Source organism: Nymphalis io, chromosome 29 (assembly GCF_905147045.1).
Source record: "Nymphalis io chromosome 29, ilAglIoxx1.1, whole genome shotgun sequence".
Taxonomy (NCBI): Eukaryota; Metazoa; Arthropoda; class Insecta; order Lepidoptera; family Nymphalidae; genus Nymphalis; species Nymphalis io.
The window spans coordinates 6,355,849-6,369,979 of record NC_065916.1 but is presented as its reverse complement, the minus strand read 5'-3'; the positions used below and the strand labels follow the sequence as shown (position 1 = coordinate 6,369,979).

At 38.5% G+C, this 14,131-nt stretch overlaps 2 protein-coding genes across 5 annotated transcripts in view; both read left to right on the top strand.

Annotated features, from left to right (window-relative positions):
• LOC126779486 (modular serine protease-like) overlaps nt 1-2,197 on the top strand; it is an 81,617-nt gene extending 79,420 nt beyond the window's left edge. For 3 of the 4 annotated variants that reach the window (XM_050503503.1, XM_050503499.1, XM_050503500.1), the window contains exons 14-15: nt 53-260; nt 1,286-2,197. In XM_050503503.1, coding sequence (XP_050359460.1) covers nt 53-260; nt 1,286-1,289 — 212 coding nt within the window. In that variant the 3' untranslated portion in view covers nt 1,290-2,197. The remainder of the gene's footprint in view (nt 1-52; nt 261-1,285) is intronic. The other variant, XM_050503502.1, reaches the window with a different exon arrangement.
• LOC126779483 (modular serine protease-like) overlaps nt 1-14,131 on the top strand; it is an 88,494-nt gene that overhangs the window by 30,936 nt on the left and 43,427 nt on the right. The gene's annotated exons all lie outside the window — the stretch shown is intronic.

Below are 14,131 nucleotides of genomic sequence, written 5' to 3'. Positions count from 1 at the left end.
TCCCCACCTAGTAAACACGTCGTAACGGAAGACCCCCCCCCCCCCCCCGCAGGCACGACGCTGAGCAAGGGCGACAGCGGCAGCGGGCTGGTGTTCTGCGCGCGCGAGCACGGTGAGATGCGCTGCTACCTGCGCGGCGTGCTGTTCACGGCTCCGCCGCTCCCCGACGGCAGCTACCCCAACGCGATCGCCAGCTTCACTCACGTGCAGGAAAACGAGCACTTCCTACAGCGGCACCTCGCCAACGACCCGCGTCCCTAGTGCGTAGTGCAAATAATGCTCATAAGATAATTTTAGTACTTAATTATAATAAATTAATTAAATAATCCGTACAAATAAGGTAAAGAATAAGAGAGAGGCTTGAGCTATTGCAAAAAAAAACCGCCTTTCACGTAACGGTTGAAGTGTATGTATACCTCTTTACTGATGACCGCACAAAGCATAACCTGAACAAGGTGTTCATTTTTGAAACCAAAATAACGTCAATAGGTCTCCCGATCAAAGAATTAACTAAGCAACTCTGCATATGTCGCCAGTTAACACCCCCGTGCCTCAGTAAGCCCGTCCGTTGGTCCTGCGTGACTCTCCAATCGGTCGATCGATATGCCGTCCCGTAGGATTAGGAATAGAGACATACACTTGTGTTTGCGCACATACTTGTCAAAGTAACATCCCCTGCTCAGTGAGGCCCTGGTACCCCCTGAGCATGATCGCGATAATAATATATAAAAGTTATATATTTTGAAACATGTTCGATTGTATAAAACTTTAAACTTGCCATGTTAGCAATGAATCACTATGTAATTTCAATACGTACTAGCTTCTTTTATATTCATTTAAAGCAGACGCCTATTTTTAGAGGCTAGTAATTTATTATTAATTTATTCACTTATGCTCTTGATCTAAAAATGTTTGACACCATTTTGGAACGGGTTCATATAGAAGTGTATCCTTTCAAATAAAAGATAAAAATTCTAAATCGTTTTATAAATGATGTAATTCTGGAAAACCAAAGCATAAAAAAACGATTGGGTTGAGTACCTTTTTTATTAGTCTGTTAATAATACTATAAAAACAAGCTTTTATATATGTACGTGACTGCGATATTTAGAATACTAGCCTCAGTAGCGTAGCATGGGTCATAGCGCTCGGTGCGCGTTCCGAATTTGCCGCCCTTTTTCTTGCAATTGGTTAATCAAATAAAGTGGGGCTCTGTAAAAACAGTACTCATATTGACTAACACTAAACTGAAACGTGAAAATGAATATTACATTTTATTAAACAGTTAACGTTTTCTTACGCCCGTGCTACACCGCCGACTAGCCTGTTCACAAGTATGTGCAAATGAAATTGCAGAACTCAATATAGCTATTTATTATTTTAAATAAGAAATTGTAATATAAGAATAATAACACTAATTTAAAAAACATCGTTAATCAAATTATATTATTTAAAAAAAGTATTTTAATCTTGTAAGGCATTTATATGCATTTAGTTTTATTTTTTTAATTTATTTATTTATATTAAATTGAAACATCCTATGAATCGAAATTTGTGAAATTGTTGTTTGTTAGTAAATGTGATAAAAAGAAACCAATTGGCTAAAGTTATTCTATTCCAATTTATATTCTGCAAAACAAAAATTAATGCCAAAATGTGGCAGTGATTTTTTTTTAAAGTTATGTTGCAAATGTCGCACCCTTGCACTCCATGTAACCTTTCACACTTTAAATATTGAACAAAATTTAATTAATAAATACATACAATTGGAATAGCATTAATGACATATTTGTATATTTTGTTATATGTTAGTTCGCGTTTATTAATAAATCAATAAGTTTTTCGTTATGAACAATTGTAGTGTTAATTATTAATTTTTTTAATGTTAAACCAAAGAAGTACAAAAAATGTGCCAATACAAACGAGGCTGTTAAATTAATTTTATTGTATAAAGTCAATTAATAAATGTAATTAATGCAATGGCATTTTTCTTGCAGATATGAAATGATTGTGAGTTTTGTCTTATATGGTCGATCATAGAGTTGAAATTTACAAGTCATTTGTATAATAATGATATACTCAATTATCTTAAAATCGATATCTTTATGGTAGATCTATTTACGAAATTAATTTTATGTGAAACGTATTATTATTGTTATTTTTTTACAATTTTATAATGAAATTAAAAAAAAAACAAGAGAGTGGAATTAAAAAAGGACAAACTTTATTAAAATTCTCTTAAACCTATTCTGTGTTTTATTTTGTTTACTAGTTTCTGGGTGCGTTTTCGTTGCGTTAGGTCAGGTGTTATGCCAGTGCCCGAAACCGGGTCACGCACCGGCTAGGATAGTTGCCAAAAATACTTGTATAGAAATTTATTGATAAGCTTTTCCTCAGTTCCCCTATTTTTCCGCGGGAAAAAATTTACTCGTTTCCCCTATCTGAGTTGGGGGGGAGGTTTATGTGTGACTCGCCGCCGCTTAAGGCGCCGGAATTTGACTCGTTAAAAATACTAATTACTTGTTTTTAAGAAAGAAAATGAATTTAAAATAAAAAAATTAGAATGATCTTATAGAATAATTACAACTTACTCCATATTATTTTTTTGCTTACATCTTTATTTTTGTCTCATTGGTCTGGTAAGAATCTATGTCAGATACCCACTAGACTAAATGATTGGGTTAAGACAAGCTACGACCCTAATTAGATTACGGCTTCTTCTTCTTTTGTGAAGGCTTAGAGTTTTTTCCACCAAGCTGCTTCAAGGGATTTTGTTGGCACATTCCATTTCCATCCGACGATGCACGAAATTTATTATTATTATAAACAAAAAAAAAACGCACATGATAATTCATTGATTTGTGTTTGCCTGGGTTTGAATCAGCACTCATCGGTAAAGATTCATGCGTTTCTACCACTGGGGCATTTCGGTATTTGATAAAAAAAATAGTGAATCATTAATAGTGGAAAGTTCGAACGACTGAAAAAAATAGCGCCTTCTACCGCCATCTATATACACGAATGGGTAATTTTACAAAATAATAGTTTTTATCTTTAGTAGTGCATACAAAATAAACACAGATGGCGTTGTTCATAAAACTAAATATTGTGGTATTCAATTTGATATTAGTAGTCAAAATTCAACAAAGAAGTATTTTAATAAATCTTAATTTTTAAAAACACTAAAATTCATAAATTTACTGGATTCACGCGTTTGAGCCACTGGGGCATTTCAGTGTGCAATAAATGAGAAGAAGACTCGAATGATCATAAATATTAGCACCTTTTAGTGTTATCAATACAGAAACGAGTACTTTTTGGAAATCATAATCAAAAAGAGAGTTTTATCTATAATAGTGTACACAAAATAAGTCAGAGGACGCTAATATTATAAAATTATGCTTCTATTTTTGCACTATGCCTTTTTTGTGTACATTTCAGCTTCAGGGTAGTCACATAGCTTTTACCTAATGTATAATATTATTTATTATATATCTTACCTGTTAACTGTGTCAATCTGTTTTTGTGCCATATTTAATTAAAAAAAATTCTTGAATCTAAAAGTTCATTAAAACAAACACAGATGGCGTTGCTCATAACATTTAATATTGTGGTGATTAACTTGATCGTAGGTAGAGGAAACTTCTCTGTCTATATAACATAATCCTAAGAAACAATACTGACCGTTACTGCATCACATATTGAATGATACATATAATTATTCCATCCTAATATATAGTGCTGAAAATGCTGATCTATTAGATTAATTTAGGTGGTACGTGCAGAGCTGACTCAAGGCGGCGACTTCGCGGCTATTTGCTGCGTCAGTGATCCTCCCTAAGGTACTGTATGTAACAAGCGGGTGATTAGTCAAACAATGCTGTCTTCTTCTTTCGAATGTCAAATCAATTATGCGAGAAAGAGATAAATCTATGTTTAACCATATATCATTATTTGTGCCGTAAATACATAGTTATTAAACCTAAGCATAATTACAATATGTCCGATAAAATATTAAAAGATAATTCTTAAAATAATTGTGTGCTTTTTTCTGATCTCGAATTTAAGTTTACTAGCTTGAACGCATGAAATCGCAAATGCATCTGTCTACGACATAACTTATGTGGAATGCGGACGTTACACAGATTATATAAAATGAAACCGTTTTGTTTGTTAAATTCATTATAAGTTATAGTTAACAAAAAAATATATAATTGGCATCCAGAAGTGGAACTGATTACACCTCCTAACTATATATCAAAGATGACGTAATATAAAACAATTCATCAATATCATAAGTAAAATAGAATTATATACGTGCAACATATATGCACGAGACAATAAATATTTAAGAAATACCTAATAAGAATTTTCGTAAAAGCAATTGACGAATTAAATTCTTTAAATCAATTCATACGATAGATTTTCTATTATAACAGCCAATTGTAAAACAGTAAGTTTTCTTTGTTAAAATAATGCATAAAACTATGGGAGTATTTTTATCCGTGCAGTGACGGAAAAAGAATACACTTCACTGCCCTTATCTTACCCATAGGTGTCGTAAGAGGCGACTAAGGGATATCTGAGTGACCATCTGCTCATCTGGTGGTAGGATGTTAAACATCCGCCTGGCTTGTTACCACCGTACGCATGGTGAAAAACTCGTGAAGCGACTTGCAGCCGCGTTTCGAGGTCGGCCAGTGTAAAGCCAGTGCCCGAGCGTTCATTGCTGCGATGAGTGTTGGTCCAGTGGAGACGGCTGTTGAACCAATGCCGGGGGAAACTGTATTGATCTGCCAGACAGGGAGATCCGAAGAAACGTCTGTTCCGCTGGCCGCCCGTACAGGGGCCCGAGCGTGCCTAACCATCTCGCGAGGCTGTGCCACCAGGCCACGAATAATCTCGGGGTGGACCGTCGTGCCGGTTGGTTACCGGAAGGTGGGATCCCGGCGGCCACTTCCGGGGGGGTTCGGGGGCCCTTACGTCCGGCGTATCAGTGTATTTTCCCTTTTGGCAACCATTTGGGGAAACACGCCTCCATACTTTGCCTATTCCTATCGTGGCAATACTTCGCTCGGTTCACGTCTCCTTTCCATTTTTTTTCTTAAATGGTAGCGCAACAAAACAGAAATAACGCTCGTACAGCGGTGCACACCCCCACCATACCCACGCTGTTTGACTCCTCATTCTCCGTGTTGGTGGTACGTGTGGACCTGGTTCGTCAGAGTCGAGTCTACGTGTGCCTCTACAGATCCCACAGTGGTGACTTGGAGACAAGCCGATTATTTGGCCATCTTATTCGGGTGGCTGATGGTGCGCAAGAGCAGTTTCCTTACGCGGAATTGGTGTGTTTTTGGGTTTTTAATGCTCACCATGAATCATAGTTGAAGTCCCTCAAAACTGACCATGCTGGAAGGTCTGCTCATGCTTTTGCTCTCACACATGACTTGACCCAACTGGGTAATCAGCCCACCAGGATCCCAGACATTGATGGGCAAGCACCTTCTCTACTAGATCTTTTGCTGACTTTTCACCCGGTGGAATATCAGGTTGTGGTTCAAGCTCCACTTGGTTCTTTGGATCACAACCTTATATCTACCAAAGTGCCACAGGCCAAGCTGTCGCCACCAGTGGTATGTAAACGTCGCGTTTGGCACTATAAGTCGGCAGATTGGGACGGTATGCGCGATTACTATGCGTCGGTCCCTTGGAAGGAACATTGCTTCAGTGGGTATGAAAGCTAGTGCCGCTGCTGTTGCTGACGAGATCATGTTGGGAATGGAATACTACATTCCTAGCTCAGATCTCGTCAGTAGGGGTACGCGTAACCGTTGGTTCACTCGTGAATGTGTCGATGCTGTATCATCTAAGCAGGCGGCATATCGCGCGTGGATCAACGGCTGCATTAGCGGGGCATCTAACATTGACTCACTGAAAGCAAACTACAATAAAAATTCCAAGTCTCGTAGGAAGGCATACACGAGAGCGGATGCACAGCGCATTGTACAGATTGGTCATGACCTTGTTTCGCATCCTAGGGGCTCCCGAAGCTTCTGGCGTCTGACCAAGTCTGTGCGAAACAATTTCTGCCAACCTTCGCTGCCACTGCTCAGAAATCCGGACGGATCGCTAGCTCACAGTCCGCAGGAGAACGTCGATCTCCTGGCTAAACTCTTTGTCGATATATCCGTGATCGATGATTGTAGTGCGCCGCCACCAACAATACCTTCATGTGGCCACACGATGCCTGACATCAAAATCAAGCAACGTGATGTGCGTGCGGAGTTGCAATCACTTGATGTACGGAAAGCTAACGGTCCCGATGGAATACCAGCCATAGTGCTGAAGAAGTGCGCGGCGGAGCTGTCTCCTGTGTTAACGCGCCTGTTCCAACTTTCTCTCTGTTCGGGATGTGTGCCGGAGGCTTGGAGAAGAGCTAATGTGCAAGCGGTTCCCAAAAAAGAGGATCGGTCTGACCCGTCAAATTATCGACCAATAGCTATCACCTCAGTACTTTGTAAGGTGATGGAACGGATTCTAAGCAACCAACTGATCCATTACCTAGAAGATCACTGTCTAATTAATGATCGTCAGTACGGGTTTCGACCAAAACGGTCCACAGGTGATCTTCTAGCGTACGTAACACACCTCTAGGGTGAAGCTATCGACAAGCTCGGAGAATCGTTGGCTGTCAGCCTCGATATCTCTAAGGCTTTCGACAGGGTCTGGCACAGAAGTCTTCTCTCCAAGCTGCCGCAATATGGTCTGCCTGCTCAGCTATGCACCTGGATTGCCAGCTTCCTACACAAGCGTAGCCTTCGTGTTTTAGTACATGGTTTCGCTTCACAATTCTATGTAGTGAATGCTGGGGTCCCCTAGGGATCTGTGCTATCTCCCACACTCTTTCTTTTGCATATCAATGTCAGCTCTCTCTTGGGAACATACATTGCTATGCAGACGATAGTACAGTGCATGGTGGATACCACGGACGCGCAGTGGCTGGGCGGGCGGAAACTGAGGAGAGGCGGGAGAATCTTGTCATTGAACTCGATAGGACGTTAAAGCTCATCGCCGAATGGGGTTCTGATAATCTTGTTGAGTTTAATGCCAAGAAAACACAGGTCTGCGCTCTCACAGCGAAAAAGTCACCATTTTCCCCTCTTCCCTCCCTCTGTGGCACACCGCTGATGATACAAAGTTAAATTGCCATGCTGGGGATGGACATTTCTGCGACCTTAGTCCAAGGGATTAACATCGAGGCTGTGTTTTGTACAACAACTGTGCCTGTTGTACAAAACACAGGTACGGTCTTGCGTTGAATATTTTTTTTTTTTTTTATAGAATAGGAAGGCGGACGAGCATATGGGCCACCTGATGGTAAGTGGTCACCAACGCTCTTAGACATTAGCATTGTAAGAAATGTCAACCATCGCTTACATATCCAATGCGCCACCAACCTTGGGAACTAAGATTTTATGTCCCTTGTGCCTGTAATTACACTGGCTCACTCACCCTTCAAACCGGAACACAACAATATCAAGTACTGCTGTTTTGCGGTAGAATATCTGATGAGTGGGTGGTACCTACCCAGACGAGCTTGCACAAAGCTCAACCACCAGTGTATAGATAAATATAAAAAATATCAAACATTGGCTTTGAAACTTACGAATCGTATTGGAACGCTTTTAAATTATCCTTCATAAATAAATCTACTATTAATCAAATAACTGCAGATGTGTAAAAATAAAGGAATAAAACATTCGCTATCCCTCCCACTAGCCGCCGTCCGCTTGTATATAACTGTATATAATATATCTGAACCCCAATGGGACGTTAACCTCTACTCCGATTGTTTGAATCAGGTACGCACTGGCCCCCACTCTGCGCCCACACGTCTCAAGTGAACGCCTTACTCTAAAGCGCCGTCCCAAGTCGTTAAATGCCGAATACGTTCTAATAAACGCGCGCTTGGCAGACGGTTGTTTCCTTCGTAATATATATATATATATACTTACATATATATAAGCGGAATAATTATAATAATATTATTTATTTTATTATATATATATATATATAAGCCGAATACTGCGGGCGGAAACTGAGGAGAGGCGGGAGAATCTTGTCATTGAACTCGATAGGACGTTAAAGCTCATCGCCGAATGGGGTTCTGATAATCTTGTTGAGTTTAATGCCAAGAAAACACAGGTCTGCGCTCTCACAGCGAAAAAGTCACCATTTTCCCCTCTTCCCTCCCTCTGTGGCACACCGCTGATGATACAAAGTTAAATTGCCATGCTGGGGATGGACATTTCTGCGACCTTAGTCCAAGGGATTAACATCGAGGCTGTGTTTTGTACAACAACTGTGCCTGTTGTACAAAACACAGGTACGGTCTTGCGTTGAATATTTTTTTTTTTTTTTATAGAATAGGAAGGCGGACGAGCATATGGGCCACCTGATGGTAAGTGGTCACCAACGCTCTTAGACATTAGCATTGTAAGAAATGTCAACCATCGCTTACATATCCAATGCGCCACCAACCTTGGGAACTAAGATTTTATGTCCCTTGTGCCTGTAATTACACTGGCTCACTCACCCTTCAAACCGGAACACAACAATATCAAGTACTGCTGTTTTGCGGTAGAATATCTGATGAGTGGGTGGTACCTACCCAGACGAGCTTGCACAAAGCTCAACCACCAGTGTATAGATAAATATAAAAAATATCAAACATTGGCTTTGAAACTTACGAATCGTATTGGAACGCTTTTAAATTATCCTTCATAAATAAATCTACTATTAATCAAATAACTGCAGATGTGTAAAAATAAAGGAATAAAACATTCGCTATCCCTCCCACTAGCCGCCGTCCGCTTGTATATAACTGTATATAATATATCTGAACCCCAATGGGACGTTAACCTCTACTCCGATTGTTTGAATCAGGTACGCACTGGCCCCCACTCTGCGCCCACACGTCTCAAGTGAACGCCTTACTCTAAAGCGCCGTCCCAAGTCGTTAAAGGGATTTTATGTCCCTTGTGCCTGTAATTACACTGGCTCACTCACCCTTCAAACCGGAACACAACAATATCAAGTATTGCTGTTTTGCGGTAGAATATCTGATGAGTGGGTGGTACCTACCCAGACGAGCTTGCACAAAGCCCTACCACCAGTAAGAAAGTTGCTCGCACCTTTGGGATGGCTCCGCTAAGTACCTACTGGAGGCCTTGGATCGGTTGCAGCGACGTGCGGTCCGCATTATTGACGACGTAAAGGTCACAAACACCCTCGAGACTTTACAATTGCGTCGAGAGATAGAAGCGCTCAGCGTCTTCTATCGACTGTATCACGGCGAGTGATACAGTCGGAGGAATTATTCTCTCTAATTCCTGCTTAAGTCTACGCGAGCTGGCTCTCGATGTCACCGCCTAACTGTAACATCAATTCCATCGCGCACAAGGAAATTTGGCAACTCCTTTCTTTGTTGCACTTCCAAAAAATGGAATTCCTTACCAGCTCACGTGTTCCCCTCCTCTTACAACCCGGGTTTCTTCAAACGAGGCGTTAAAAGGCATCTTGTGGTCCTGCAAGGCGGCGGCGGCTAGAACATTCTTCCCGACTGTACTGTCCGCCGTCGCATTTGGACTCTACTACAAGTTACCATCATTTGCCCTCCCGGCAAATATAAAAAAAACTTCCCAAACTATAGTCCTATATACATAGCTTCGCACGGGTAGATAATAAGAAAAATGTATTTTGGATATGATTTGCGTAAAATCCGTTTTTAATGAGTGTAATTTTTAACGTTGGAAGGAGTAACTGTGACAAATTTCAAGTCAATCGGGCGGATAGTTTAGGAGATCTCGTGTTGAGTATTCGGCTTATATATATGTATATATAATAAAATAAATAATATTATTATAATTATTCCGCTTATATATATGTAAGTATATATATATATATATATATATTACGAAGGAAACAACCGTCTGCCAAGCGCGCGTTTATTAGAACGTATTCGGCATTTAACGACTTGGGACGGCGCTTTAGAGTAAGGCGTTCACTTGAGACGTGTGGGCGCAGAGTGGGGGCCAGTGCGTACCTGATTCAAACAATCGGAGTAGAGGTTAACGTCCCATTGGGGTTCAGATATATTATATACAGTTATATACAAGCGGACGGCGGCTAGTGGGAGGGATAGCGAATGTTTTATTCCTTTATTTTTACACATCTGCAGTTATTTGATTAATAGTAGATTTATTTATGAAGGATAATTTAAAAGCGTTCCAATACGATTCGTAAGTTTCAAAGCCAATGTTTGATATTTTTTATATTTATCTATACACTGGTGGTTGAGCTTTGTGCAAGCTCGTCTGGGTAGGTACCACCCACTCATCAGATATTCTACCGCAAAACAGCAGTACTTGGTATTGTTGTGTTCCGGTTTGAAGGGTGAGTGAGCCAGTGTAATTACAGGCACAAGGGACATAACATCTTAGTTTCCAAGGTTGGTGGCGCATTGGTGATGTAAGCGATGGTTAACATTTCTTACAATGCCAATGTCTAAGGGCGTTTAGTGACCACTTACCATCAGGTGGCCCATATGCTCGTCCGCCTTCCTATTCTATAAAAAAAAAAACTTCTACATTAATATTATAAAGAGGTAAAGTTTGTGAGGTTGTACGGGGTAATGTCGGGATCTACTGAACTGATTTTGAAAATTCTTTTACCAACAGAAAGCCACATTATTTGTGAGTGTCATAGGCTATATATTAACCCGAAAAATGAAAAGACTTTTTCGTGGTAGTCGGATTTGCGAAGTAAGTCAGAGAAAAAACGGTCGAACTACGAACGTTTCTTACGAACGCTGCCTTAACGATGAGAGATATATGATTTAGTTCTAGAGAAAAGTTGTAGAGCATAATAATACCTATTCTAATAAGTGACGTCGTATACCCGCTTAAATTTATTATCTCTGACACGGCCATTCTGATCCTCAACACGCTCTCGCGTTGCTTCTTGACATCACGTCCAGCCTAAATGGCACAGCGCATGGCACGCACGCAAGCAAAGTGTTTACAGACATCTTTCAACCTCACACAAAGCAAAGCGTACAAGCTTTCAGCACGTTACAGCTCTAGCATACAGCAAAGCGTTCGATCTTTCAGCATTGCTCAGAATCAGCACTTGGAACACATTGCAAAGCGTTACAGCTTTCAGCATCAATCTTGGGTCAAGACAGATTTGAGCCCAACCTCACTGCAAAGCGTGTTAGCTTTCAGCAGATCATCAGGATAAAGCGGTAAGGCTTTCAATCCATCCTTCGAAAAGAGTAACAGCTTTCATCGAAACACTGGGACAAAGCGATAATGCTTTCAATCCATTCTTCAACAAAGCGTAACAGCTTTCAGTTTAAATAAAACATTTAATCAGTCAATGATGAACATAAGACTTTTTATTAACACAGGATTACGTTTAACAAAACAACAGAATTCTCGTTTCAAAACAACGGTCAATCAATTCTAGACAGAGATTCAATTCAAATTACTAATCAGCACACCAAATCTATACTTATAATAAATCTGCAACCGTTCGTCGGCTGTACATGTAAGACATATGAGTAAATGAACGATAGGACCCAAAACAATGATTGCTAGAATTTTGTCCGTTTATCTCTTTGTCTGTGCGTTTGTGCACGAGAATCCTAGATACGGCTTAACGGATTTGAGTGCGATTTTTTATAATGTATTGTGGCTAACTTCACTTTGTTTCATTTCAATTGATTAGTAAGTAATAAAACTATGTCAATTTATAGTCACGTCGAACATTTATTCGACGCAATTGCTATAGAATAACTCCAAACTCCTTCTTCCAATGCAAATTGAACTCAGATCTATACGATCAATCATATTAAATAGAGTTCAGCTTATTGGTTAAATAAATCTATGAATATTACTTGAAACGGGGCATCGTGTGTATGGATTAATTGAAGTACGGGGTTAATGGGTCTCACATAATATTTCATTTTACGACAGGGTTCACATGCGTTTATTAATGCCGTAATGGTTTCCTGCATATTATGCCAAAAATAATTTCGGTTAATCCTAGTCATCGTTTCTTTTATACCGCGCTGACAAGTTTTTCCCTCATGATATTTTATTACTATTTTCTTTTTGTTCAGCCTCGTCTTTAACAAAAATTACATACAGTACATTTTTTAATGTCTACAGTATCTTTTTTAAATAAGGAAATTATTGTTTTAGCAAAATCTCTCCTATGTTCTGAATGTTCGAAGTATATAAAGTATTTAATTTTGGGGCGGATATATTCTTTAAGAAATTGTTTTATTAATTCAAGGTTATTTAATGGTAAAAAAACTCCAATTATTTTCTGTTTTGGTCTTGATAAGTCTTTAACTTGAAGTTCGTTTTTCAGCCATGAAAACACTAATATTTGATTGGGCTTAGTATCGATACCTTCATGTAAAATTGGAATACCAGAAGTATCACATTCTACATTTGTAAGGACAGTCTCAGTAGTAGAGCTATAATTTGAAGTGTTTCGGTTTTGAGGTTCGATTTCAGTTAAATCTTCAGAACAAACTGATATGGTCGCCTCAGAGTCAGTTACAGTAATAGTTCTAGAGTCATCTGTATTACGTCTCCGGGTTAATACTAGAATTTGGTTATTTACGTCTTGAAGTAGAGTTTCTTTTTCATCGACATTTACTGCTATAGAAGTATTTTCGTCCATTGCATTTAATTTTATACGGGAAAGAGCATCTGCATTTGTATTCAGTAGATTTGAGGCTACTATTGTTTTTTTTTTTACTTTATTTTCATTATCAAGGTCACTATATTTTTTTGTATTGTGTTCGTCTGTCTCTTCGTTGTAATATGTTATGTTATTATAGTTATGTTCATAGGGCTCATTTTCTGAAATATAGAGTTCAGAAGCGTAATAGTTTTCACTGTCATAGTAATTGTAATCATATACATATGTCTTTAGGCCTATAACGAAATTGTGTTTGGGGTCTGTAATTATTACTATTAAAAAATGGACGGTAACCTAACTGTTGCATATGTTGGTGTCCGTATTGAGGATTAGCAATTCCAATTAGCAATTCCTTTAGCATTTCCGAATCTGTATGAAGATAAATTTGGTCTAAAACCTGTAGACATATGCATAGGTTGTCTTTGGTTTACCTACGGTCTTCCGAATTTAAATTGATGTTATCGGTTAGACGGCTAAATCGGCATTGATAAATTCGGTTTATGAGAAAAATTAAAATTATTATTAAGCTTAAAATATGTTGGTTGGTTAAAAGAGTTATTACCTTTTGAATTTGAAACTTTACTTCACTGATTGTATTGTTCGCGAATGTTCTCCTCCTCTAACACTATACTTAACGCACTCTCTTATGATGTCAGCGCTTTCAGCCTAACTATTCTGACAATATTTTCTGGTAAATTGTATAAAAAATACATTTAGTGACGTATTATTATAAATAACTATTTACTCTTCTTAATATCTTCGTTTAATATTTGATTGACTTTTGATAAAAGAATCGAACGTACCGACTGAATTCTATTGCAAAAATCGAGGTAATTTTCTATATATTTTAAATTTTCTAATTCTATGGCAATACATTCTTCACTTCGCGGGTCTCCAAAGTGTTGAATTAACAAATCCACAAATTCATCCTATGATACAATATCCTCGCGCTCGCTGATAAGCGAAGCGGCCTTGTCTACTACGCGACTAGTGATGCTATGCATAATGTATATATTTTGTGCATCACTGCCTTGAAATTTACTTATTACATATTCGCATTTTCTTATAAATAAGTTTTAAATTGGCGTTTATCGCCACCAAATAGAGGAATTAATTTTAAAATTTCGTTAGGAATCAGAGTTATATGATCCATTTCGTTTTTGTAAAAATTAATTGAAATTATTACATACTTCAACTTAAACCAATAATTTTTTTTTAAACAATATAACTATATGATTTTTCACTTATTATATTTTTTATTTAAATTTCCTTTAAAACAAAATCACTCACGATACAAATTAAAATTATTAAATAAAATCATATAAGAAAACCAGAAAACGTTATAATAGGAGAA